This window comes from Cupressus sempervirens, chromosome 10, assembly GCF_028749045.1.
Source record: "Cupressus sempervirens isolate cs-2001-9-10 chromosome 10, ASM2874904v1, whole genome shotgun sequence".
Lineage (NCBI taxonomy): Eukaryota > Viridiplantae > Streptophyta > Pinopsida > Cupressales > Cupressaceae > Cupressus > Cupressus sempervirens.
The window spans coordinates 379,565,166-379,592,481 of NC_143127.1; the positions used below are offsets into that span (position 1 = coordinate 379,565,166).

The 27,316-nt window shown below is 34.7% G+C and overlaps 1 protein-coding gene across 3 annotated transcripts in view; it reads left to right on the forward strand.

Moving 5' to 3' along the window:
• Nucleotides 1-6,547: 6,547 nt before the first annotated feature.
• Nucleotides 6,548-27,316, forward strand: part of LOC149534255 (uncharacterized) — a 35,892-nt gene continuing 15,123 nt past the window's right edge. For 2 of the 3 annotated variants that reach the window (XM_089803797.1, XM_089803799.1), the window contains exon 1: nucleotides 6,548-7,969. In XM_089803797.1, the coding sequence (XP_089659923.1) occupies nucleotides 6,666-7,969 (1,304 nt within the window). In that variant the 5' untranslated portion in view covers nucleotides 6,548-6,665. Of the gene's footprint in view, nucleotides 7,974-27,316 lie in introns of those variants that run through there. The other variant, XM_089803798.1, reaches the window with a different exon arrangement.

Genomic DNA, 27,316 nt, shown 5'->3' on the forward strand with positions numbered 1-27,316 from the left:
TGACATTAACTTGACCGATCAAATCAAAGAACTTAAAAGTTTACACGCAACTTACAATGTGTATATCTATTTTTCATTTTTCCTTATTTTATAAATGACATTTTGTGCTCATTCTATTGGTCCATACTATTTTTGGTAGGAAGAAAAATCAATTTTTCTTAACAAAAATTCACATATTTTTTCCAACAACAATGATGTCATGCATTAATGATAGCTTTATCTTTTTCACAATTGTGACAAATTGATTAGAGTTTCCAAAAAGTAATTATTTTATCTTCCACCTCACTACCTAATACATAACAACAATAATAACTAAATAATTTTTCTTACCAAAGATTGTAAATATATCAATCTAGCTAGTTTTAACATCTTGTGAGTTTAAGTTTACTTAAAAACTAATTATCATATCATTTTAAAATACATTTATTTAAATTTTTCTTCACAATAATTTAAAATTATTTTTATTCTAATTTTAAAATTAATTTTTTATTCTAAATTATTATTAAATTAATAAATAACAAAAATATATTTCTAAGAATATGATTATTTGATAAATTTTTACTAAAAATATTTATAAATTTTGTTACAAAAAAAATTTAAATTTAGTTTTTAATGTTTTATATTTTCTATTTTAAATATATTTATTAGTTTTACATTGTCCCTTACTTTTTTCAATCGTAAAATGCTAACTTTTTTCACACTATGCTTAACTAGCTATTTTTTCCAATCTTGTTTTAATTCTTTTTTACATTTTAACTCTTTTGTTGGTTTTGATCAAGTAGTCAACAATTTATTTTTTAAAATTTAATATTTAAATTTATATTGGAAAAGGCAGAAATGAATACTTTATTGATTTAACTTAATTTTATAATTGTTATTTAAATATTTCTTAAAATAACATAATTTAAAAAAAAAAATTATCTTCCAACTATCTCTATTTAGTGTCCTTATAATAACATGTCATTCTCTCTTTTAAATCTCTTCATATCCTTTGTATCCTTCATTTCCATTTATAAATCTCTATTATCATTATTTCTCTTTTCAATCTGTCTTCATATATATATATATATATATATATATATATATATATATATATATATATATATATATATATATATATATATATATATATATATATATATATATATATATATATATATATATATATATATATATCTCCATTTTCCTTCTTTTCATTAGAACGAATATATCTCTTTTAACTCTCTTTTAATATATTTTACTCCATTTTCCTCAACGAATATATCTCTTTTAACTTTCTTTTCATATATTTGACCTCTCTTCATATATTTAACTTTCTAATTTCCTTCTTTCCTAACTATTGACAGGAAATGTCTCTTGTTGTTTTACACAACTATTACTAAATAGTAAATTTTATGTGACTCATTTCACTTCATCTTAATTGTAGATCAATTTTTTTGAATTTATTATATGATTATTACGCTGAGAGGCGTTCTATACAGCCATAGCACGACAGTTACAATGTCAATAAAAAAAAAAATGCCAGCTGTGGGCTGCGGAGTAAGGCAGCAAGACCGCCTGTCAGCGGAAGTTACTGCCGCCCCGGACATGCATGTCAGAGGTGGCAGTAACTGCCGTTGACAGGCAGTCTTGCAGCCACATAAAACAATGCCACATGGGGTGGCGGAGGTGATGGCCTGTCACCCCATTTTATTTTATTTTATTTTATTTTATTTTCAACGAAACAGATAACGTGGCGGGTTAATGTATTTTTTTTTTAATTTTAATTTTTTGAAAAAAATAGATAACGACATGTAGACACACTTTTTTTTAAAATTTCGTTGTGTAATATTGTCTTATTGGCATTTTTTAGTAATTAATTTGAATTTTGTAGAGGAGTGGAGGAGTGGAGATGTGGAATTTGAAGAGTTCCTTTAGTGAAAATTGAATAGTTTTTTCTTGGGAGATGAAGAGTTTTTTCTCTGATTATAAAACACTCATATCCTCTCATTTTTGCTCTTCATTCGTAGAAGAACATATTTGCAGAAGACAGGGTTTGAGTAAAGCTTTCATTGCTCTTGAGAGGTAGAGCAAACTTTTTTGGGAAGAAGAAAGGGAGATACATCATTTAGAAAAACATTTTACATTTGAAGATCAACAAGGAGATCCAAAAAGCAAAGTAAGCTTTTTGTTAAATTTTTTTTCCCTATTAAGTTTTATTTTGCATTTTGATTATTATCTCCATTTAGAATAGTAGTTACACTATTTACATTTAGATGTAATTTGTTATATGACATTTCTTAATTTTTACATTGTTCTATACAAAATTACATTTGCATGTTTCATGCATTATTGTTTTTCATATTTTTCAATGTATTTTTTAGATTAATCTTGTATTTATTTTTCATAATATTTCATATGGATGGCAATGCCGCCATATCAATATATTTTATTTTTAAAAAAAGTGATTATAAATTTAATGATTACTATTTTCATTTGCAAAAGTAGTTTGATTTATAATAGTTTTTTTATTAAGATTAGTATATTAATATTCTGAATTAGATTACTATTTTGCTTAAAATAGTTTTGTACTTTACATTTAGATTATAATTAATCATAACATATTAATATTTGAAAAGTGAATGGCAATGTCGCCATTTTATAAATATTTTATTAAAATGCCAGTTTATTTATTTTTAAATATAAAAACTTAATTTTATAATTTTAATTTTGTTACTTGAAAATTAGAGTAGCCATATATTTTATTTTAATTTATGCTTATTTTTTTCATGCAATTTTTAAATAATAAATATTAACTTTTAGGCATCAATCTTTAAAGAATGGAAGGCAATGCCGCCATTTTTTAAATATTATAATAGTAAGCAATTTATTATAATGTTAACTATATCTCAACATATTTCTAATGTTTTCATTAAGAGTAGTATATTGATTTAGAGTATCATTCTAAATTAGATTACTATTTCAATTATAACAGTTTTGTAATTTACATTTAGATTAAAATTAATCTTTACATATTAACATTTGAAAAGTGGATGGCAATGCCGCCATTTTCCAAATATTTTATTAAAATACCAATTTATTTATTTTTAAATAAGAAAAACGAGACTTATACTTTTAATTTTGTTGCATAACCATATATTTATTTTAATTTATGTTTCTTTTTTATATGCAATTTTAAAAGAACAAATATTAAATTTTCCATCATTTTTTCAGGCATGGAAGCCTCTAATACACAATCAAGCATTGTCGACACTAGCCCAACTTCTTCTGTACAGTCAAATGATTTTTTTGAGACAGAGTTTCAGAAGTGTGCACGCATAATTAAACAGTGTTGTACAACTATGGTAGAAGCACTTTAGAATGCAACTTTATCTATTGATCATGTACAAGAGATAGAGATAATGGAGATGGAAGATGTTGCCAAATATGTACGCAACACATCTACAAAAGTAGATGCGTTTCCATCCATGATGAAAGAGGTCTATGATGATCATATTACAAACAAAGGTCGTAATACAATTTTAATATCTGAAGAATATGTGATGTACTTACATCATTATGGAGAGTTATACACATGGTCCATATGATGATTTCACATTTTTCAAATCTTCACTTATTACTTTATCCAGATAATTGTACTAGGAGATATTATTCTCCTTCCATCTATGTATCGAAATAATAAATAAACGATTTAACTTTTTATCTCAAATTCTTCTCAACTATACTTCCAAATATTTGAAATGCTTTTTGTTGACCTTTGTTTTTGTATTATTAAAGATTTTACATGAGATATATCATTAATATGTTGATCATTAAATTATGTATAAAATTGATGTGTTATTTCTAACTATTAATCCACTCTAAAGCATAATATTCATTTTATACTCATTTTAAGTGTAATCATTACCTCAATAATGTTTAGTACTCCTTCATTGTACACTATTCATGCTAAGCATAATTAACATTAATTAATTGTATATTTATAAATGTAACTAATAAAGTTATAAAACTACATAAGGAACATTTTAATCCTTATATTGTTCTATTATGCTAATAGGCATGTGTAAGGAGAACGAGCTACCCTCCTAAATGTAATTATAAACACAACAATAACTGTAACTTTGACCGTGGTCCTACTTCTCCCCTAACTCTAATCCTAACCATAATTCTAATGCTTTGTCTACCCCTAACTCAAACTATAACCCTAACTCAGATTCTAACCATAAACCTAATCCTAACCCTAACCCCTACCCTAACCTTTTATGTACCCTTATCTCTAACCCTAATTGTAATGCTAAACTTAACCTTGACCCTATCTCTAACCCTAACCCTAACCCTAACCCCAATCCTAACCCTAACCTTAACCCTAACTCTAATCCTAACACTAACACTAACCCTACCCCTACCCCTAACTCTAACTCTAAATATAACTCTACCATAATTATAATATAACCCTAACCCTAACCCTAACTTTAATGCTGACTGAAACCCTAACCCTAACCCTAACCTTAATTCTAAACTTAACCTTGACTCAAACTCGTATCTTAACCTCAACCCTGACGTAACTCTATACATATCCCTAACTCAATATGTAAAACTAACACTAACCATAACCCTAAATCTAATCCTTTCTCTACCCCTTTCTCTAACTCCAACCATAATCATAACCATAACCGAAACCCTACCATACCCCAAACTCTAACCGCGAATCTAACTCTACCATGATTGTACTTTAATATTAGCCCTAGCCCTAACCCTAAATCTATCCTTAAAGTTGACTCAAAACTCTAACGTTAACCCTAACTTTAACATTAACCCTAATCATAATATTTAATCTTTTTGAAACTCTAACCCTAACCCTAACCCTGACTGTAACCCTCCCCCTACCTCTAATTGTAGCCCTAAATCTAACTCTACCATAATTGGACTTTAATTCTAACCCTAGCAATTATTTTAACCCTAATCATAATATTAAATGTCTTTGTAACTCCAACCCTAACCCTAACCCTAACTATAAGCCTACCTCTACCTCTAATTGTGGTCCTAAATCTAACTCTACCATAATTGGACTTTAACTCTACCCCTAAAAAATATTTTAACCCTAAAGCTAACTCTAACCCTAACCCTTTCTATACACCTATCTCCAACCTTGACCCTAACTCTAATTCCAACCCTAACACTAACACTGACCCTAATCCTTAACCCAATCATACCCCTAACTCTAATTCTAACTATAAATCTAACTCTACCATAATTAGACTCTAATCCTAACCGTATCCCTTTGTTTAATCTTCACTAAAACCCTAACTCTAACCTTAACCCTGACTCAAAACTCTAACTCTAACCTTAACCCTAACTCAAAACTCTAGCTTTAACCTTAACGCTTACTTTAATCTTGACAAAAATCCTAACCCTAACTCTAACCTTAACCCTAATTCAAAACTCTAATTCTAAACCTAACCCTAACTCTAACCCTAACAATAGTCATAATCCTAAAATAACCCTAACCACAACTCTAACTCTATTTGTAACTCTAATCTTGACCCTAACTCTGGCTCTAATTGTAACCCTAACCCTAATTCTAATTAAAATCCTAACCCTAACCCTAATTTAAATATTAATGCTAACCCTAACCTTTACTTTAGTCTTCATTAAAACCTTAACCCTAACTCTAACCTTAACCCTGATTCAAAACTCTAATTCTAAACCTAACCCTAACTCTAACCCTAAAAATAGTCATAATCCTAAAATAGCCCTTGCCCTAGCCCTAACCATAACTCTAACTCTAATTGTAACTCTAATCCTGACCCTAACTCTAGCTCTAATTATAAACCTAACCCTAATTTAAATCTTAATGCTAACCCTAACCCTATTTCTAACCCTAACCATAACCATAACTCTACTCTTAAATATAACAATTTATCTAATAATATCCTTAAAATAAGATTGAATCAAAGTGATGCAAATAAACAATATATATAGAATTAAAAAAAAAAATGTTGAAGAATGATTTTATACTAAGTTTATATGACTACAATTTTATAGTAAGTTTATACAACTAAATTTAAAAAGAAAAAAATAAATCAATACTAACCAGATCAAAAAAAGAAAAATTAAAAAATAATTTATCTGTTGCGCTGCGACTGCTACTAGCTTATATATACCTATATATATATATTACGCCGAGAGTAATCGTTCTTGAGGCGCCTATTTTTTTTCATAAATCTCAATTATAAAATAACTTTAAGATTAAATAAAAATAAGCGCCTCGAGAACGATTACTCTCGGCCTAATATATATATATATATATATATATATATATATATATATATATATATATATATATATATATATAAAAGCTAGTTTTTATATCAACTCTCTTTCTCTTATTCCAATGATAGATCACAGAATCGAAAACCCAAAAAATTGATGGAAACATAATGACAATCGAATTCACGGCTATAAAATAGATAGTTTTATATGAGTTGTGAAAAATAACTCTCCATGCTCTACACTATAAATACATACATGCCACTCTTTGCCAAGTGCTGTGCTGATACTCTGTTCCGAAGAGCCTTCGCTGACATTCAGACATTAAAGCCAACCAAGCTCTGTCGTAAACATTGTAAGATTCTCTGGTATTGGGACCAGCCACGCAGTGAAAAATGGACTTTAGGCCTACAGATCATACTCCAACCCAAGATCAAATGTCTCCCGCAGCAAATCCGGAGGAATCAACAGTAGAAGCAGAAGCAAAATCGTCCCCAATACCGAAGCCAGAAAAAGAAGACGAGCATATATCATCATCCGAATCGAAAAAATCTAATTCAGAACCCCCGACATTTCAATCCCCTCCCACGAAACGTTCTGAGGACACCTGCAATCTCCCATATCAATCACATTCACTCTGTGCCTGTGGAGGCACGCATAGCGGCCCAAACAAGATCACGTTGGGATTCTCCCCACCCGCAAATTATAGGCCCATTAGAGCGCCCGCCCTCTTGACACCCCCCAATACGCAGGCTGTTATATCTGCCCCAGTTCCGCAAGCCGTAAAAGTTCCACCCTTATCATCTCCCTATGCCTTTAAAGTCCCGGTTAAAAGAATCTCAAGTCCTGCAGACATAGAACACTTCAATACTTCTGATTCTGGGAAAACCTTCCTAGGGTTTGTAGTTTTGCTCAGTGAAGCGATACGTGGGCACAAAATCTCAGATTACTGCTCGGAATCCCAGGCCGTGAAGACCATCGTCGGAATACTGGATGAAATGTCGGGTTGGGTCGACGAAATACCGCCCGTTCAGCAGCCTGTTCGGTATGGGAACCCTGCATATAGGGCATGGCATGACAAACTGGAACGAGAAGGGTTTTCTTTCATGGTTAGGGTTTTGGGTCAAGATCTCCGCGAGGCATCTGTTGAAATTTTTCCTTATTTTGCCGACAGCTTTGGAAATTCATTGCGAATTGATTACGGCACAGGCCATGAAACGAATTTTGCCGCCTGGCTGTTTTGTCTGGCTAGGTTGGGAATTTTGAAAGAAAACGATTATCAAGCTGTCGTTGCTAGGGTATTTGTGAAGTATTTGGATCTTATGAGGAAGTTGCAGACGACTTATCTTTTGGAGCCTGCAGGATCCCATGGGGTTTGGGGGCTGGATGATTATCATTTTTTGCCCTTTATTTTTGGGTCGTCTCAGCTGGTGGATCATAAGTATATGAAACCCAAGTCCATACACAATGAGGATATTTTGGAGAGTTATTCGAAAGAGTATCTTTATCTTTCGTGTGTGGCTTTTGTGAAAAAGATGAAGAAGGGTCCCTTGGCTGAACATTCGCCCATGATTGATGATATTAGCGGGGTGCCGAATTGGGGCAAAGTGAATAGTGGGATGCTGAAGATGTACAAGGCCGAGGTGCTGGAGAAGCTGCCTATCATGCAGCACTTCTTGTTTGGATCAATTATTAAATGGTAAGTTCACAATCTAGTGCAACTCAATCATTGTTTTTTCAGGATTCACAGTAACAAAGCCTTTATAAGGTCCATGATATGTGTCAAAGAGGTATTCTGGGATAGAACTCCTTATCACATGTCGCGATCCGTCGTTGTGATCGGTATAAATAGCTTAGGACAAAACCCCTAGAAATTTACTCGTTCTTATTCTACCACTTTATATTTTGTAATCGTTAGTTGATTTTTTGGGATTAACAGTTAATAATATGAGAAGAAATAGCTCCCTTAAAGATGCTGTGGCCTCATTGCTCAAGTCGTTTGACTCCAATATATGTTACAGTAATTCTTAAAAGGCATTTTGGCTTTACTCTGGCTCGACTTTTGGTCTTTGAATAAATCAATCCGGAAGAAGACAGGAGCATGAAGATGCATATTGTTTAGAGCGTTCCGATGCAATTATGTGCACATGTACAATTCTTATCTACTACGATTATATATTATTTTGTAACTACCAGTCTATAAACCTTTACACGTGGTGGGGAAAAACTTGAGCGAAGATTAAATTCAACATCATAATTATTATATCAAAAACTGCGTCTCCAGACATTTTCCCACTTTGAGTTTGCACTCATCGCCTTCCATGAGACCATGCCTGGATTATGCATTTTGTCAAATAATTTCTAGTCTTCTTCTTGTTCCCTCATCTTGAATAAATGACGATTAGGGTGGTTACAACTTATAACCTCATCAAAAAATTACTTATTCAACAATTATATTTGATCATATCTCCACGCTATGCACAATAGGAGCGTGTTACTGACATTATGATGACACAGCAAGGTAGGACTTTACATCCAGTTTATGACATGACAACATGTAACTGTAATTTGTATGGTTACTCATCCAATCAAATGATACGAGTTTCTAGTAGCAAATTGTAGACCTTCAGCAAAGCCAACCAAATAATAGTTGTTATGAGTTTATCATTAGAATAATGGATAGATTGTTTAGTAACTCTGCATACTGAGTTGGCATATTGGAACGATGTTCATGAAGATTCGACAATGGGTGAGATTTGGGTCTACATTCAGGACAGGCATAGTTAGACCTATCAAAAAGCTAGTTCAAAAACAAGTGGGGGTTGGGGGAAAGATGAAGAGGTAATTTTTAAAAAAAGCAAAGGTTAATTTTCAAAATTTTCTGTGTCAAAAAGTAAAAGTTTAAAGGTTAACATTTGTGGAAACTTTGACCTTTTATTTGTGAAGAAATAGTAAATTCAATATTTATATTTTGAAAAACCTTTCTTTGAAAATTTACAGTATCCATGTCTAGTTTCTTATATGCAATTTGCCATATCATTCAGGTGCATATTTTTCGCTTTTTTGAATGTTATATTGATTTTGAGAAACTCTTTGTTTTAAGATTTACTAAATCTGTCTAAAGGAGGTAAGAATTGGGGAGTGCATCCTTGTTTTTTTGATTAGTATATAGGGAGTCCTAGTGAGCCCCAACTCTTTGATCATACTGAGGATACATATATCTAAACACACAAAGCAATTGCAAAATCAGACAAAAGGCCAGAACCAAGCTTATGCAGTAGGGGCTACTCATCCAACCAAAAGAGAATAGGTCCTCCTAAATGTTTAACCCAAACCATATTGTTCATTGAGCCACCACCATCCATGTTACCCAATCTAGGAGCATCAAGCCAACCTTTCCCTGTGTTAGGATCAACCACGGACAGAAAAAACAATTACATGCAATATAACCAATATCAGAAAATAATAAATTGCATAGAAGAGAACACAAAACAGAAAGATTTAACGTGGCTCACCCAATCCTTGTGCTACGTCCACCAACAAGAAGTCCAATATTATTATTATCCAGTGATTACAATCCACAATCCCTTACAGCTCAATACCGCCGCAAGAAGCTACAATCTCATCATACATTATGAAATCCCTAACCCTAAGCCATTTTATACAAGTTTTTGCTATTTACAAAATTAGGGTTAGAATAAGTTGTCCAATAGAAAAATAGCAGCTGACATCTTTTACAATAATAGAGTCATTTTTGGCTTCGGGGGCGCTGCCCTCGAAAATTTCCACAGCGGCATTGCCCCTTGACCCCACCTTGTACTGCGACAGGGAGCGCACCTGGGGTGCTGCCCTAGGACCCTGCAAGGGGCGTTGCCCCTTGAACCCATCTTGATCACTGTAGAAATAATCTGAGGGGAAATTGCGCCGAATAAACCTCCAAGTTTGATTAGGCTCCACATCACAACACCCTACAATTACCACAGATTTTGGCAATGCAAGTGCAAGCCTATCACTGTGTTAGGTCCCCACTTTGCAACACTAATCAGAGCAATAAAACAATCGAAGCTTCACATGATTGCAGCAATTAATGCAAATAACATAAGCAGAGCAGTGAATTAGTAAATAACAATCCAAGGGAATATTTTATATGTTAATCTCAAATGCTAGCCAACGTCATTTGCCTAGGGCTGACCCTCCTTGTCTTATTTATCACCCGTTATAGAGAAACTAAAATAAATTATTACTAGGGCTGTCCTCCTAGATATAGGTGTCTTGCTGAAGAATGTAAATAAAAAGGAAAATATATAATTAAACATTTGTTCATATTGCTGGCTGACCTTGTTGTGACCCTTGATAATGAGTTTAAAAGCAAATTAAGTATTGTATGTGTGAGCTGACCTGAGTTGATAAGCTATGTTGTTTGGTCAAGTGTTACCTCTTGTAAGGTATAAATAGAGGTATGCTGAGACCTATTTGGGCATCAACTCATTGCAATATGATTCTAATTGTAAAAGCAGACCATGAAGATAAACAGCAGCAGATATAAAGATATGTTGAATCACAGATTTGAAAGGAGAAGAATATCAATTCGTTCAGAGCAGGAAAAGAGCAGGAGATACAACTGAAAAATGTGTTAAGGGGTTTGCACACAAATTAATAAGAAGCCATGGTTCATAAATTTCCTAAGGCAGCGAGTAACATTGTTAATGGCAGTGACAGAGTAAAGAGACGTAATTATGTCTCTAATAAAGCAGTTTAGAAGATAGCAATTACTAAAGTAAGGGCGCTTCTCTTGGAAAGCTCGTAATCCTTTGTGAAGTACCACATCTTTTCATAGGAAGATATAAAAGCATCAGACACATCAAACTAGGTGAGAACAAGGATAAACATCAGCTGTTGCAAGCATCAAGGAAATCGATATGAGGGCTAATTTGCTGGTTTAGGTAAGGGCACACATATGCGAATCATACTTGGGGTTCAGGTACATGCATGCGTGTGTGTACACAATTTTTTTAAACAAAAATATACAGAATTGTAAAACTAAATCATTTGATAGTATGGATCATTGCTCAATACCAAATGCCAAAGATAGTTATTAAATGTCAATTGATAGTTCATAATTTCAATATTTAAGTCATATGCCATAGTATTACGATTCAAACGAAAATCATTAGAGAATAGTAATTGTCTTCTATCTCCATTTTAGCTCATCAATCATCAAAAGGATTTTCAAAAGAATTCTCATCTGCTGCATTTGCCATTTTTAGCTGCTGCAAGTTCAAGATCATTTTAACCCAAAGCAATATCACTTCTACTAGATGCACCATATGTAGGTATGTCATCATCATCACTCGTAGTGACCTTAGCAAGATCTTCAATGGTTGCATCTAAGTTAGCTTTGTTGCCCCATGGTTGTATTGGAGATTCTTAGGCGATAGAAGATGCAAATTGAAATGAATGAAAACCAAGTCTTTTGCTCTTTTTGCAGCTAATTAGTTATGGCTCATTGAATGGATAAATGGATATGTACTCCAATTCCATTGAGAGGTAGAAGATCTTACAACCTTTTGGAATTCGAGAGAAAATCAACAAAATATAAAAAATATAAATGCAAAATAAATTATAGAATGATAAGTGCTAAATTTTGTGATACAAATGAAAAAATAAATCTTTCTCTTGAGAGGATCTTGATTGGAAGAGGTTAGAGATACATATAATCTTAACAATGGAAGTAATGCCATTTAGTAGCATCCGTTTAAGATTGGTCTTTTACCACATAACTAGTATCATTTCTTCATGAAAAATACAAGCCAAATTCTCTCCTAACACTTTACTTCTAGATCTTGGAAGTGTCTTCTAAATGCTTGCTTGTACCCGATAGTAACTTCAGAATCTCTAATGGTGGTAATCTCCCTGACAAAGAAAAGACCTCATTGTTACAGTATGTTGGAGATTGTGCATTGGAAGGAGGTGCAATGGTGTGATCATCTTTTGTTAATAATGAAGATCGATTGATTCATTCTTTTGAAAAAGCTTGCTTCAAGTTTATTCTCTCATTTTGTATTACCACTTTTATTGTCTCTAGCATTGTGTTTATGCCATCATAGATAGGCAGCGTCTATGCAGCCGACTGAATTCCCCTGAATAAATCATTTTTAACAATTTAATAATTAGTTTTAAAATTATTTGAAAAGGATTTGTTATTTTTTATTTATTAAACATATTACAATAAAGGTAAATCCGTTGGCTAGTTAGCCACATGATGTATTTGTATCAACAAATCGAAGCATAGTCATAATAGGCACAATGAAATCCAATACATATTCCACATGAGCCCAACAGTTGTCATCCAAGATCAATGACAACCTTTTGCTGCCCCTCTAAATTTGACTACCAAAAACCCCATTGATTTTCTAATAACTGATGCTCGTCACACATTCAAAAGTTGTTATCCCATTGGTTTGCTAATAACTGCGTGACTCAATGCCTCTTACACCTTCAAAAGTTGTTACATAACAATTGTGTGAGATGCAAATTAGGTCTTTGTAGCCTAGGATCATGTTCATAAGTTAATAACACATTAAAAATATTTAAATAACATATAAAAAATATCATTAATTTATAAACATGTTGAATATGACATAAAATAAAATAAAATAAAATAAAATAAAATAAAATAAAATAAATAGATTAAATTTACCTTCAACAATTCCAATCTTGAAAAAGTTATGAAAATTACTTGACGTTTGGTGGTTTGTCATAAACATCTAGATCTCTTCACCTTTTTGATATATTTCTTTCACCCACCCTATTTGAGTGCGAATTGCTTGCATCACCAAGTTGAAGGTGGTGCACGATGCAAGTTGTCAAAAAACTGTGCTCATATCTTTGCTCAACCGAAACACTGACAACCCTACAAATTTTCGCAGTAACGACTTGAGCCCTATTCTCATAACCCACCATGTCTATGAACTTTATGAGAATTGTGGAAATGAACTTTGCATCTTTGGCTTGCCCTTGACATTCAATTGCCTTAAAAAACAATGCTCCTTTGGGGGACACCGAAAATATGTATCAATGGACAATTTTCAAAATCTTCCATCCATTTGAAACAATAGAAACTCTTTATATAATCCAAGAATTTCTAATTGCTTTTAGTGAGTTTTTTATAGAACTCTTCTCTTTTGGCAATAAGGTGGTACACGCTTTTTCATATCCAAGACTCGTGAATCAAGAAGTTGCACTTTTGATTGTCGGTATGTTTCCTTGCTATGGTGATCACACCAAGTTGAAAGGAAGACTATTGGCATGGATGCAATATGCAATATTTTGTTAATCAATAGCTCTTGGTTTTATTTTAATTGCCTTGTCAAATGGAACTCTTTTGTGGGTGGGAATTTCTACTTCAGCTTTGGTAGAGGGTATTTGAAAGAAGCGATGTTGGGAGTGATGGAAATATGGCAAACACAATTTGTGTGGGGGGGGGGGGGGCTGATTAGCCATCTTAAAAAATCCTCAACTAAAACAAAACGTTAACTTCAGATTTGATAAATAAATAATCCACAACAAATCAAGAACACGTAACACCAAATTTTTTTCGCTGAACCCATTTAGGGGGAAAAACACAGTGGGGATGAACCCACAAGATATACTCTGTTAAAAGTATGTATGCCCTATTAGGAGTAGTACAATGGGAATGCACATGCATTCAGGAACACTGCTTAGAGCTCACTGCTCAAAAGGAAAACAAGGCTTATTGCTTAGGGAAGGCTCACTGCCTTAAATTTTTTTTGGATTGCATCCACATATCATGAACTGTACAATAACATCTTCAATATGCCTGGATTAGTCCCATACAATTCCAACTTTATTTTCTACTTTGCCTCTATTCGCACATCTCATGAACATGATCCACACACTCTAATACAAAATAAATACATTAATTTATACAATTCATTAACCTTGGAAATATTAACAAGGTCAGCTCAACTCTCATCACCTAATTACAAAAAAATAACCATACACAATGCAATATTTACTGTGAACCAAATATGACATAACACAAACCAAAATCATACATCTTAAACATGAAACACCTCCAAGAATTATGCCTCGATCATCCACAACACGCTGCAACCACCAAGTTGGCCAAGAACATGAACTCACCATTTGAATTCATCAATTGTGAGCACCACGACCAATGTGAACCAACGACAAATAGGAACATGATCTAAAAACATCCACAAGCGTCATGAAATACCACTGAAACATGCACATCAGTTCAAATCATTGGAATCATTAGCATCATCATAATGGACCTCGAGAACACCAACAATAATTGTCAATCAAGAAAAATTGCTTGCGGATCTCCAAATCATAAACCAATTGAGCTGAGAACACACATCAATGTCCCAAACATAGATCAACAATAAGATATTGCAATGCAAAGCAATAGTGTTCCAAATGCTGTCATAGTGTCACCTTTGAACAATTGAAAATATCAGTCTTAATAAAGAAACCATAGCTCACTCGATTCTTCATGTGGACTGCTGCAAGTTGAACTGGATCAACTACACACAATGCTCTATCAAACATGCATGTTTGTAGATTCTGGTCTTCAATATACCTGCTACACCGGACAATGAACTCACTGAACATTACAGCAACACTATCCCAACCAGAGAAATATATTTACACCTATGACAACACTTCTCTTGAATATGTGACAATACATCTCTGAGGCACGAATTTGCATCTTATTCCAATAATATTTCCCTTTGGCATCGATGGCAAAATATGATGTGAAAAACAATTAATGTCAAAGAAATCAAATTAACAATATCCTCTTGTTGAAACTTTCTCCCTTTAGTTTTTCACATGATTCTCCCCCTGTTGACATCAATGGCAAAGGCACATATTTGTAACATCATTTGAACTAAATATTTTCAAAAAGTGAACATCTAACCTACAAAAGACTGACTACTCACCCTGAGTAGTAGCCACCAATACACCAATCTGAGTCATAAGATATATCTAAGAATTTCTTTAGACTGAAGCATACTGATGCATCTTAGTTCTGATCAAGAGGGGGATATCACCCCTAGCTTCCCTTTGAGATGCTCAAAAGTATCTTTGGGCAAAGTCTTTGTGAAATTATATTCAATCTGTTTCTTAGTAGGAACATATTCCAATATGACTGCCTTCTCAAAAAGTGAAACTGATTGATATATGTTTAGTCTTTGAATCGAGCACTAGATTCTTAGAAATGTTAATAGTACTTGAATTGTCAAGGTAGATAGCAATAGGTGCATCATACTCATTTTTGACATCCTTCAACATCTGCTTCATCTATACCACTTGTGTACAAATGATTGTAGCAATAACATATTCTGCTTCTACAATAGACTGTAAAGTACAATTCTGCTTTTTTCTAAACCATGAAATCAATCTCTTTCCTAAGAAAAATGCACCACCACTAGTACTATTCTTGCGATCTACACAATGCACTCAAAGTAAAATCACCATCTTTAGGATATTGTAGGCCATAATCAGCTAATTTTCGGGACAATGACAAGGGGAGGATGAGGCAAGGAGGAGTGTTGTATAATATACATATAGAATTTGAAATGCTTGTTATTATGAAATTATGTTTCTATAGAACATACCAAATTAAAATACTTGAACATAGCAAAATTGCAACATGAACTAGAACCATTGAACATTGAACATAGTAACATATTACATACCCAATAGTAACATTCGAAAATCAAAAGTCAAATAGAAATCCAAGTCCTCATTCCAGCGTCAACATGGTTGCGGAATAGCAGAGGTAGGGGTATTTGGGTTCGTGAGTACCCGATGCGGGGACGTGGACGGGTACTCCAAGGTTTGGGAGGGGGTGCGAGTCCCTGTGTGACACTGAATTATATTTCAAAATCCTCCTAGCAATAATAACATGAGATTCCTTAGGATCTGCTTGAAATCTAGAAACAATACAAACTGCATTGATGATATCGGGTCTGGTTTGAGCGAAATATAGTAATCCACCAATCATAGACATGTATCTACTTTGATTTTAGGTGAGTCTTCATCTTTTATCAACTTGCATCCAATCACCATAAGAGTACCAATTGGCTTTGAATCTTCCTTACCAAATTTCTTCAACAACTCTATAACATACTTGAATTGTGATATAAAAATTCCATTCTGATTTTGTGATTTGCAGACTAAGAAATATTTTCTTCTCTCTAATCATAGGCATCTCAAATTCATTTTGCATTTCAGTAGCAAACTCTTTACTAAACTTGTGTAATGTCCCCATTGGTAGCCAGCATCAGAATTTCAGGGATTAGCCTAATATTGGATCTTCGTAGGCTAATGAGGATGGTTAGAGGATCTTCTGAGGATTGATTCATCTCCAACATTCATCGATTTATGGATTTGGCCTTCGCTTGATGTCATTTGGACTCCATTTGCCATACTATGTATAGTAAGTCAAGGGTAATAGAGATGAACTCTTTCTATTTTTAGAAAGTGTATTTGGTCACATGGGGAATTATGAGGAGGGATTCCTATTTTAGACGGCATGGCAGTCAAACAAGTATTTCAAGAGACTAAGTCACAAGGTTTGAATTCGAATTCGAGTTCGGCAACTATAAAATTCGAATGAAGTTCGGGAAAGAGTAAAAATTTGGGGAAAAATTCAAATTAAATTCGCCTTATACAATTTTAATTATTTTCTAGATGTATGTAATATATCTTATCAATTATCAAAATAGTAAAAAGAAGCTTGATGAGACATTTATTAAGTACAAAACATAAGAAACATGTGAAATCACAATAGCAAAGATTTTTTTTGTTGTGAAGGTACAATCAAAAGTCAAAACTTCATAGCTTCAAGAAAGCTCGAAGTCATCAAGAGCACTTGGCTCAGATGGTGTAGAATCATCATCAGTATCACTACCCAATTCTTCCTCAAAAGTCAGGCTCATCTGCATCTGGTACTGCTATGTCGTCCAAAGTCTGTTGTTGTGAAGATGACTCATTTGTTGATTTGTTCAAGCAATTTTAAATTGCTGTGAACATAGACAAGATCTCCCAACTTTCCAGACAACAACTTGTTCCTCTTTTTGGAATGGATGTGGTCAAAACAACTCCAATTTCTCTCACAAGCTGATGATCTTGCTCCTTGACTCAAAATTCGAATGGCAAATCGCTGAAGTTTAGGAGTTTTTGCCCCATAGCTCATCCACCATCTATAACTAGGTACCTCATCTCGTATCATATCATATTTGGCTGCTGCTATTCCAAACATCCCTTTCGCTTTTCTGTATTTCCGACATTGTTCTCTAATTAGAGATGCAATTGTTGGATCTGGTTTAGATCTACTAATGGCTTCATAAAACCCTGCCATAATTTCAGCATCACCTTGTCTATCAATGTGAAACAGTTTAAGCTCCAAGTAGCAAGCTGCTGCATATAAAGGAGTGTGCATCATTTTCCATCTTGAATCAACAGTCTCCCATATCTCTATATACTCTGCTTCCACATTATTTAGTGCTCTTTGAATAGCTTCCTTGCAATGGTCCATGCTTTCATAAAGCATTCCAAGGCAAGGAGTGTCACCATCAACCATGCGGAGCACGTCAACAATTGGACCGCATATATTTAAAACCTTTGCCTCACTTTCCCAAAAGCTACTATTTAAAACAATTTGCTCTATCATCTTCCCCTTACCACTTTTTGAGAGAGTTGAATTTTCCCACTCATTGGAACAAATTACAGATCTTAAAGCCACTTTCTCTTCAACCACTCTTCTCAAAGTGATATAAAATGAAGCAAATCTTGTATCACAAGGCCTCAACAACTCTCTAGATGCATGTTGCCTATAAAGGCTCAATGTGAGACGATGATTTCGTATGAAATTTGCAACTTCTCTTCCTCTATAAATTTCTTCATGTATCCAAGGGAATTTTGCCAAATCGTGAAGCAACAAATCCAAACAATGAGTTGCGCATGGACTCCAATAAATTTCTGGGTACTTATCTATAATCAGCTTGCCAGCTCCCACACAATTTGCTGCACTATTAGTAACCACTTAAACCACATTTGCAACCCGTACTTCAAGAATTGCTTCCTCTAATATTTGAAATATATATTCAGAAGTTTTTTTATGATTCATAGTGTCAATAACTTTCAAGAATACAACACCTTCAGGACAAGCCACTAAAACATTAATCAATGGTCTTTGACAGATATCCGACCATCCATCACTCAATATAATGCACCTTGTTGCCTTCCAAGAGGCTTTGACCACAACTAATTTATTAGTCACTCTATCTTTTGACCTCTCTAAGAGAGTTGTTCTCAAAGTTTCAGAGGAAGGAGGTATGTACCCTTTGCCAAACTCTCCAGCCTTTTGAAATACAACACGATAAAGTGGATTTCTAGCTACATTGAAAGGAATTGCACTAGTATAGAATAAATCAGCTAGTAAATCATCAACTACTTGTTTCTCACATGGTTTCCATAAGCTATTCAGAGTTCTGCTTGAGGTAGACATGAAGATGACGGTATAGTTGATGTGAACCTAGAGACGTCTTCAATTCTTTGTTTCTTTTGTGCCTTCTTCATCTTTTGTGCAATAGAAGAGGAATGCTCTTTCTCTAAAATCGCTCTAAGCTCTTGGGTCACACTTGGACATGCAGTAACACCTCCACCTTTACCTGTCGTAATACCAAGCAAGTGATTCATGACCCTTGTTAAACTTCCAGTAATAACTTTTGGACACAAGTTACACTGAGCTTTATTAGGACTAGTTTGAGTCACATGTTTCCATGCCTCCAAAGTTGATTTGTGGGGAGCCATATTACAATCTATAGAATTAAAAACAAAATAACATATTATTATTTCAAACTTTAAAACAAAATAATTCAATAAATAATTTTAAAATGTTAATTTAAAATTAAACATGTTAAAGTTCAACTTTTTACACTAATAATTGTATTATTTGAAAATTGAAATATACATTTATTAAATATAATATAATATATCTATTTATTTATTAAATTATAATAAAAATTATAAACTTACAAAGCAAAATAAAGTAAACATATTAATATATATCTAATCGACTCTAAACTCTAATATTTTAAAAGTTTTCCAAACTATGTTAATTAAAAATTAATATATCACTATTTTAAGTCAAATTTAAAAAATAAATCAAATATTGAATTAACTATTACAATTCTGATTACAAAGAATTAAAAAAATTAAATTGATTACAAAAGCTATATAAAATGAAATAATTTTTTTATACAAATTATATTGGTTAAAAACTATATACAAATAATATGCCCACAAATTATATACAAATTATATTGGTTAAAAACTATATACAAATTATATTGGTTAAAAACCATATTTTCTAATGGATCTTCCATATCTTTCATGTCTACTCATTACCTACTTGCTATTATAAATAAAAATGTAAAAACAACCTCAAACATATAAATTTACACATGCATATTAGATTACTATTAGAAATTATTTGAATTGATTAAATATTCAAATATTATAAGAAAATAAATTAAACTAAGATAATATGCATGTATCCATATTGATATTATTACAACAAAGTTACAACTACACAAATAAAAATTCAAATTATTACTAAGTCACGACACAACTATACAAATCGAAACAAGTAACAACTATAGAAATCGCAAGAAATAAATTTATCACAGACAGGCGTTGGGCGGGCACAGGCAGGCACGACAGAGCTGAGAGAACAAATGGGCATTTTTGCGTTGACCCAGGCGGGCACAGGCGGGCACGAGAAAGCCGAGAGAACAGAGCCGAGAGAGGATTTAAGAAAAATGCCACCTCAACTCAGGACGAACTTATGCTGATTTGCACATTTGCGTTGGATTTTATAGACATTTCTGCTCGATAAAACCCTAGAAACTCTGTCGGCAATTTCTAAATTTATTTGACTCATAAAAGGAACTGCGTTTTTTGGTAGCCGAATGTACAACGAATTTGAATGAATTTTTTTGGCAAGTTTCAGATTCGGCAATATTCGAATATCAAGCTTGATATTCGCCGAACCTTGTGACATAGTCAAGAGATATTAAAGTTCGAGTAACTTAAGTGACTAGAAGACGAAATTGGCTTTTAATCCCACATTGCCTAGTTGGTTGTGTCTTCCCTCATATCGAGGTTATAAAATCGTCGAGCTACATTGGGATTGAGACCATGAATATATGATATTATTTAAATACAAGGTTGCTTTGAGGACGAAACCTCTTAAAGGCAAGTGTGAGAGTTGGACGTAGGCCCAGCCTCTCATTGGTAACTTTTCATTTTCAGGGTATAACTGTATGGTGGACTTAATTACTGATTGAATTAGCCTCCAAGAAGTAAGTACAGTAATCGGTGCTAGAAGTTTTAAATTCTGATTATAAGGAGATTAGTAAATGTTAGGATAGACCTAGCTGAAGTAAGTCTACTCGCAAGGTCTCAGTCAAGGGATGACTACTAAACGAGTGTGATTGGAGTATTAAGTGCGAGCGGTAACAACAGGTGTCTTTTCCAGCCTCGCGGCAAGAGGCAACCACAGGTAACATTGCGTGGAGGATAGACAAGGAGGCTCGACTATTGTGGATGCTCCGCTTAAACACAACAAACCAGGCATCGCGTGGCAGAATCAGGCAATCACAGGCCTAGTAGGGATTGTGAAGAACTGCAGAGAAACATTGTGAGGCCACAGTCAGTGTGCAACTGTCAGCAACTACTTCATTAGACAAACCTCTCATTGCAATCAGTATTCCACTTGTACGTGCATTCTCAGCAGCGGTAGTCTATATAGAAAATGAGACCATCTCTGCTCCAGCATAGTGGTAGCATCAATCCATTACAGGTGCCGGGTATTAGCACGGTAACATAGATTATTACCGGCCACTACAAGTGCACCATTATCAAACCATTAATTTGTTATGCAAAGTGTTGAGACTATAATACCTAGAGTTTATTGGTTATCATCGTGTATGTGTTATTTAATAAGCATAGTATGACAAACAAATTAATGATGTTATTTGTTAGCGTAACCACTCCTTGAACATCTAGTGTATTCTTATTTTGTAAGCATTATTATATATGCTGTTAAAGGATAGTATAAATTTGAGACTGTTATTTTTGATACTTTCACATTATTTGCAAATTCCGTTTGCCATATTTCTGCATTTTCTAGAGTTGGATTTACTGGCAATAGTATCAAAGTTCCAGACCTGGGTTACATGCCAACTGTTTGACAAAATACCCCTAGTGGAGATTTAACTAATTTTGATTATTTTAAGCCCAGATCATTATAGTGGTATCAGAGCTGGTCTTCTTGCCAGCCTGTGGATTTATAATAGAGGCAAAATTTTATAAGGATTTATCAGAAACAGTTTAAGTTAAGAGATGGAGATTGTGGAGTGAATTTGTAAGGAGTATTTATGCATGCAGATGTCTGTTTGTGAATGCAGTAGTGCAAAACCGTAGTTTTGGGAGATAGTCGTATTGTGATTTTTGCTATCATTATAGAGGTAATAAAAGCCAAGAGCCAATAGTGCTATGAAATGGAGCATTGTTCAGTAGCAGGTATAGGAAAGAGGAAGTGAAACAAGTACAAGACACTCAAATGGCTCATAATGAGAATGAACAAGGATGGGAAGTGAGGGAAACTTTGAGGGCTATTAGAGATGGGTAGAACAATATAGCCACTGCACTTCAGCAGCTTATAGGTGCTATGCAACAGTTAGCTCCACCTCACAAGGCAGCCCCGAGTCATCACAGTGCAGTTAGCTCCGCTTGACAGGGTAGCCCCAAGTCATCACAATGGAGGTGGTAGTGTGGCAGGATCACCTTGAGCTGCTAGGACCCTCACATGGTACATTGACAGGCCTTTGATGCCCGTGTTTACTGCAGAGGAAGAGGTAGCACCACCCACGGCACCAAACTTACTACCAGATAACGTTATGGCAATGTATGATGAATGGGATTTATTCCCTGATCCGGTTAAGCAGAATTTGTCCTTTGTTCAATACTTAAATCAAAAAATGGAGAGCTTGTCAGATCCAAAGATAGTTGAGAGGACAACGAGGTATACGGTTTCTACCTTTAGAAGGCCGACATCGAGATTGCAGGGAAGGATACTTGAGTTTTCTCCGATAGGTATCTATGATGTAGATGCACCTGTATTTAGTACAACACCTGCTAGTCCTATCTGCCGTGTTGATGATGGACCCAGTTCACAGAGATCAGTAGATGTGTCAGTACCCTTGGTGGATAGTGGCACTAAACTTCAGCAAGTTGAGGCCCCTAGAGTTGTTGCGGCTAGTGTAGATAGAGTTGATGCAGTTGTTACTACTGATACTTCAGGCTCTCTTGAGGAGGGAATTATTATTTTAGATTTGTATAGGAGTTGTCATAGTGTTGCTCCATTGTAGGAGGCAGTTGCTTCCTCAGGTGGGACCGATGCATGTATGGAGTCTCCCATTTATGATGTCGGGGATTTGGCTGTTACAGTGGAGTTAGTAGATGTGGGTTCATGCTCTAGTGTTATTGATTCACAGCCTAGCATAGAGTCATGTGTGTAGAGTCAGGTGACGACAGTTGAGACTCTATTAGGTGATGGGGATGTAGACAATGTGGACATCTCTGGCAATTTGTTGGATGATGCTATGATTTGCACTGGGTATGATACCCGTTGTCAGATATTGGGTGATGACTCTTATGAGATTTTGGATGAGTCTTAGGATTAATCTCTACAGGATCTTACTATTGAGGTGGAAGCTGAGACATGTGGGGAGATTGAGATTGCAAGGGCTTCTATTTCTTTAGAAGCAGAGTTGTGCAAGGATGGTAGGACATGTATGAGTGATCTTGTGGTGGACAGTTCAGATTCAGTTTCCTATCATAGTGCTATTAGTGAGACACAAAGCTTGCATACGAGTCAGGGGTTACAAAGGCATCATGTGACTTATCAGCTAAAGGTGAGTGATAGTGACATTTATTCATCTCTTGATCATTATGATGCTATTTGCTAGCTACATATGGTTGGGGTGCCCCAGTGTCAGAGGAGCATGGTGATAGTAGTCTTTCCCTAGCAGAGGTTCATGCACTTCAAGAGGTTGTTAGGATCTTGAAGCATAGTTACTCTTGGTTAGTTGATGACAGAGATTACCTTTTGGAGTGGGGTAGCACTTGCTATGAGGCGTTGTTAGGGAAAGAGGAGGAGGTGGTTGAGCTCACTCGAGAGCTTGAGGTTACGACGGACTCTCTTCAGTATACTCAGTTGGCTCTTCAAAGGAGTCATAGTCACAGTTGGGTGAGGTTACTGTGGAGTTAGAACGGGTACAGTCAACACCAGCCCCAGACCTTGTTTAGTTACATATTATGGTTGTGGTGAGTTTGCTTCTACAGTTGAGGATGAGGGACATGATGATGTGGTGAACACATTTGTCCAGGATATGAGTGTAGTATGTACAGAGGAGGCGAGAGCATCAGTGGAGACAGATTCTCATGGTGATTTATTTCTTTCTACTGGAAGTGAATATATTTCTTTTTTTCATATAGCTGGTAGCGTTGGACAGTTGGCATTGTCACATTTTCAGAGAGATCATCTGTGGGTTGCGGGGGAGCAAATTGATGCTTCCACATATAATTTCTATTGTACAAAGTCATTCATGGAGTATTCGCGTGAGAGCTCGGATTTGCGGGAGGTTTCATACAATATACCTGAGGGTGCTCTAATTTCGGGCTCTCGTGCTATTCGACAATTTGTGAGGAAAATTGTAGAGACCTTGGCTACAATGCTTCCCAATAGAGATTTTGTGATTGGGCTTGTTGGGAGGGTTGACCAGGCTCTTGCCCGACCGATAGTTCAGATTCAGAGATTAGAGCCATCTTCTGATTTCCAATTTGATGACGATGAGCCCTTGATAGAGATTAAGAGTTTTTATTGGCATTACACTGTGAGGAGTGCTCATCACTTTTCTTTTGACCCACAGGTGGAGGACTTGGTTTTCAGTGTTATGGATATTGACAAAAGGTTTGGTATTCATTACACCCGCAGAGGGTGTACTTCTCCACTAATGGAGGGAGATTTTGAGATATATGGTATTGTGAAACAGCTGTTGCGGCCTATATTTTAAGGTTGCCTATTATTCTATTATTGTTGGAGATAGATGCAAGCATACTACGATTATTATTGTAGCATTTGGATGTGCTAGTGAATGAGATGAATCAAAATTACAAACGGATGACCCAGTTGATTTCAAAGCTGAGATTTGAGCAGAGAATGATATCACTTTTTCTAGGAGTGGAAGGTGATGATATAGTTGCGACTTCAGATTTGCAGGACATTTCTTATGAGAGACTGCATGAGCTGGGCACAATTGAGGTGGAATGTGATGAGGATTTATGTTAGTTAAGTCAGATGATGTAGTTGTTGGCATGAGTTCCCCAGATCATGTATTTGATGGCGATGCAACGATAGTGGGAGTAGGAGCATGCGAGGATACTTTCATATCAATAGTTACTTCTGTGTTGGTTTAGCCATCCAATGAGGACTTTAGCAGTGTGCAAGCGGTTGTATATGTGTGCTTTGATGGTAGTACACTTGTTATTGTTGATGAGGTGAGCAATGTAATGATAGAGTCATGTTATACTATCGATCAACAAAAGTTGATGTTCACTTCATGAATAGTCCTACGTTTGACACGGATGCAACATTGTCTTATGACAATTCGTTGTTTGAGGTTGATGCTGATCACTCACTTGAGTGGAGTTGGGCTCAGTTTTCACCATCTGTAAAGATTCAGTTTTGTGTTGCAGCAGTTAGTAACGTTCTTGTGTCCACAGATGTTGACGTGGCTACACCTATGATTGATACAATTGGCATGAGTGCATGTGGTTCTCCTGTAGCTACGTCTCTTCTAAGGATTGTTGATTTGAAATCCAGTCCAGTTTATATTATATGGTTTTAATCCCATATTGCCTAGTTGTTTGTGTCTTCCCTCATATTGAGGTTATAAAAGCATGGAGCTACATTGGGATTAAGACCACGAATATATGATATTATTCAAATACAAGGTTGCTTAGTTGTGATTGGTTGCTTTGAGGACGAAACCCCTTAAAGGCAAGTGTGAGAGTTGAATGTAGCTCCTAGCCTCCCATTGGTAACTTTTCATTTTCAGGGTATAGCTGTATGGCGGACTCAATTACTAATTGAATTAGCCTCCAAGAAGTAAGTATAGTAACCAGTGACAAAAGTTTTAAATTTTGATTATAAGGAGATCAGTAAATGTGAGGACAAACCCAGCTGAAGTAAGTCTACTCGCAAGGTCTCAATCAAGGGATGACTACTAAATGAGTGTGATTTGAGTATTAAGTGCAGACGGTAACAACAAGTGTCTTTTCCAGCCTCACGGAAAAGGTCTTCTTCAATTTTGAGTTTGCAATTGTTTCTTAAGTTCAAGGAAGCTTTGAGGCCGTGGGGTTTTCAATAACTTTATGATAGTTTATTATTATTAAAGTTGGCTTGAGTTTTAGTGAGATTATCAAGTTTTATGACCATGCATTATATTTTGGGCTTCATATTTTCTCATTGTTTTGGGTTTATTTGTAGTAGAAATACCTTGTTTGTGTGTCTCTATTGTTCGCTATCATGTTAAGTTGCGTAAAGTATTAGGTTGATTTGACAATCAAGTCTATAAATTGAGTGCATGGTTTGAAAGGTTTATTGCTTAATCTTTGTGGGTATTTCAGTTTGTTTGGAAAATTATTTGTATAAGGGTTTGGAATGAGAAAGATTACAAAGACTAAAAATCCATAACAAATAAAGATAAGATTCAAAACAACTTTGAGATAAACAAGGAGAAAGAACATAAATATTGCTTACTGTTAATTTTAGAGGTTTGTTGCAAATGTATTTGCACTGCCTATAATTTTATGTACTTTCCAAAGGCAACAATCTCTTGCATTTATTGGAAACTTACAATTGAAACAATTGTTGTTTTGTCATTGATGTCAAATCTATTGATGAGACATATTGCTACCTAGTCTAAATGTCATATATATTTGATTGATGAAGAGGATTTGAGAAGTTGCTCATAACAATAGCACCTAGATGAAAGGTTGAGTTATGAAAAAGAAGTTACAATGGACATTTGATTAGATAGACTTTGATAAAGAAAAGTGATTGTTTATGTCAAGAAAGATAAGCTAAGCCGAGTAGAAGTATAAAATATAATTAGTGCCAAGTAATGATAGTGTCAACCAAGCTACAATTAGTGCCAAGCAAATCTAGTGTTGACTGAGCATTAGCATTGACTGAGCAAGACAGTTGATGCTGAGCCAGAAAGCTTTACAATGAATGAGTATTTTTGTGATGACCGAGTGCCATACTTTAGAGATTGTCGAGTGACAGTATATGAATGAATTCAAGGAAATCATGAGATCAAGCCAAGTCAGTTGATTTCTTTGGAGATGTAAACTGCGTTGAAGATAAGATTGATGAGTTGGATCATTGAATTCAAGGTAAGGATTAGGTATTCCACTTGTATGTGCATTCTCAGCAGTGGTAGTCTATACAAGAAATCAGAACATCTCCACTCCAGCATAGTGGTAGCATCAATCCATTACAAGTGCCGGGTATTAGCACGGGAACATAGATTATTACCGGCCACTACAGGTGCACCATTATCAAACCATTAATTTGTTATGCAAAGTGTTGAGACTATAATATTTGAACTGTATTGGTTATCATCATGTATATGTTATTTAATAAGCATAGTATGACAAACAGATTAATGATGTTATTTGTTAGCGTAACCACTCCTTGAACATCTAGTGCATTCTTATTTTGTAAGCATTATTATATCTGCTGTTGAACGATAGTATAAATTCGGGACTGTTATTTCCAATACTTTCACATTATTTGCAAATTCCTTTTGCCATATTTCTGCATTTTCTAGAGTTGGATTTACTGGCAGCAGTATCA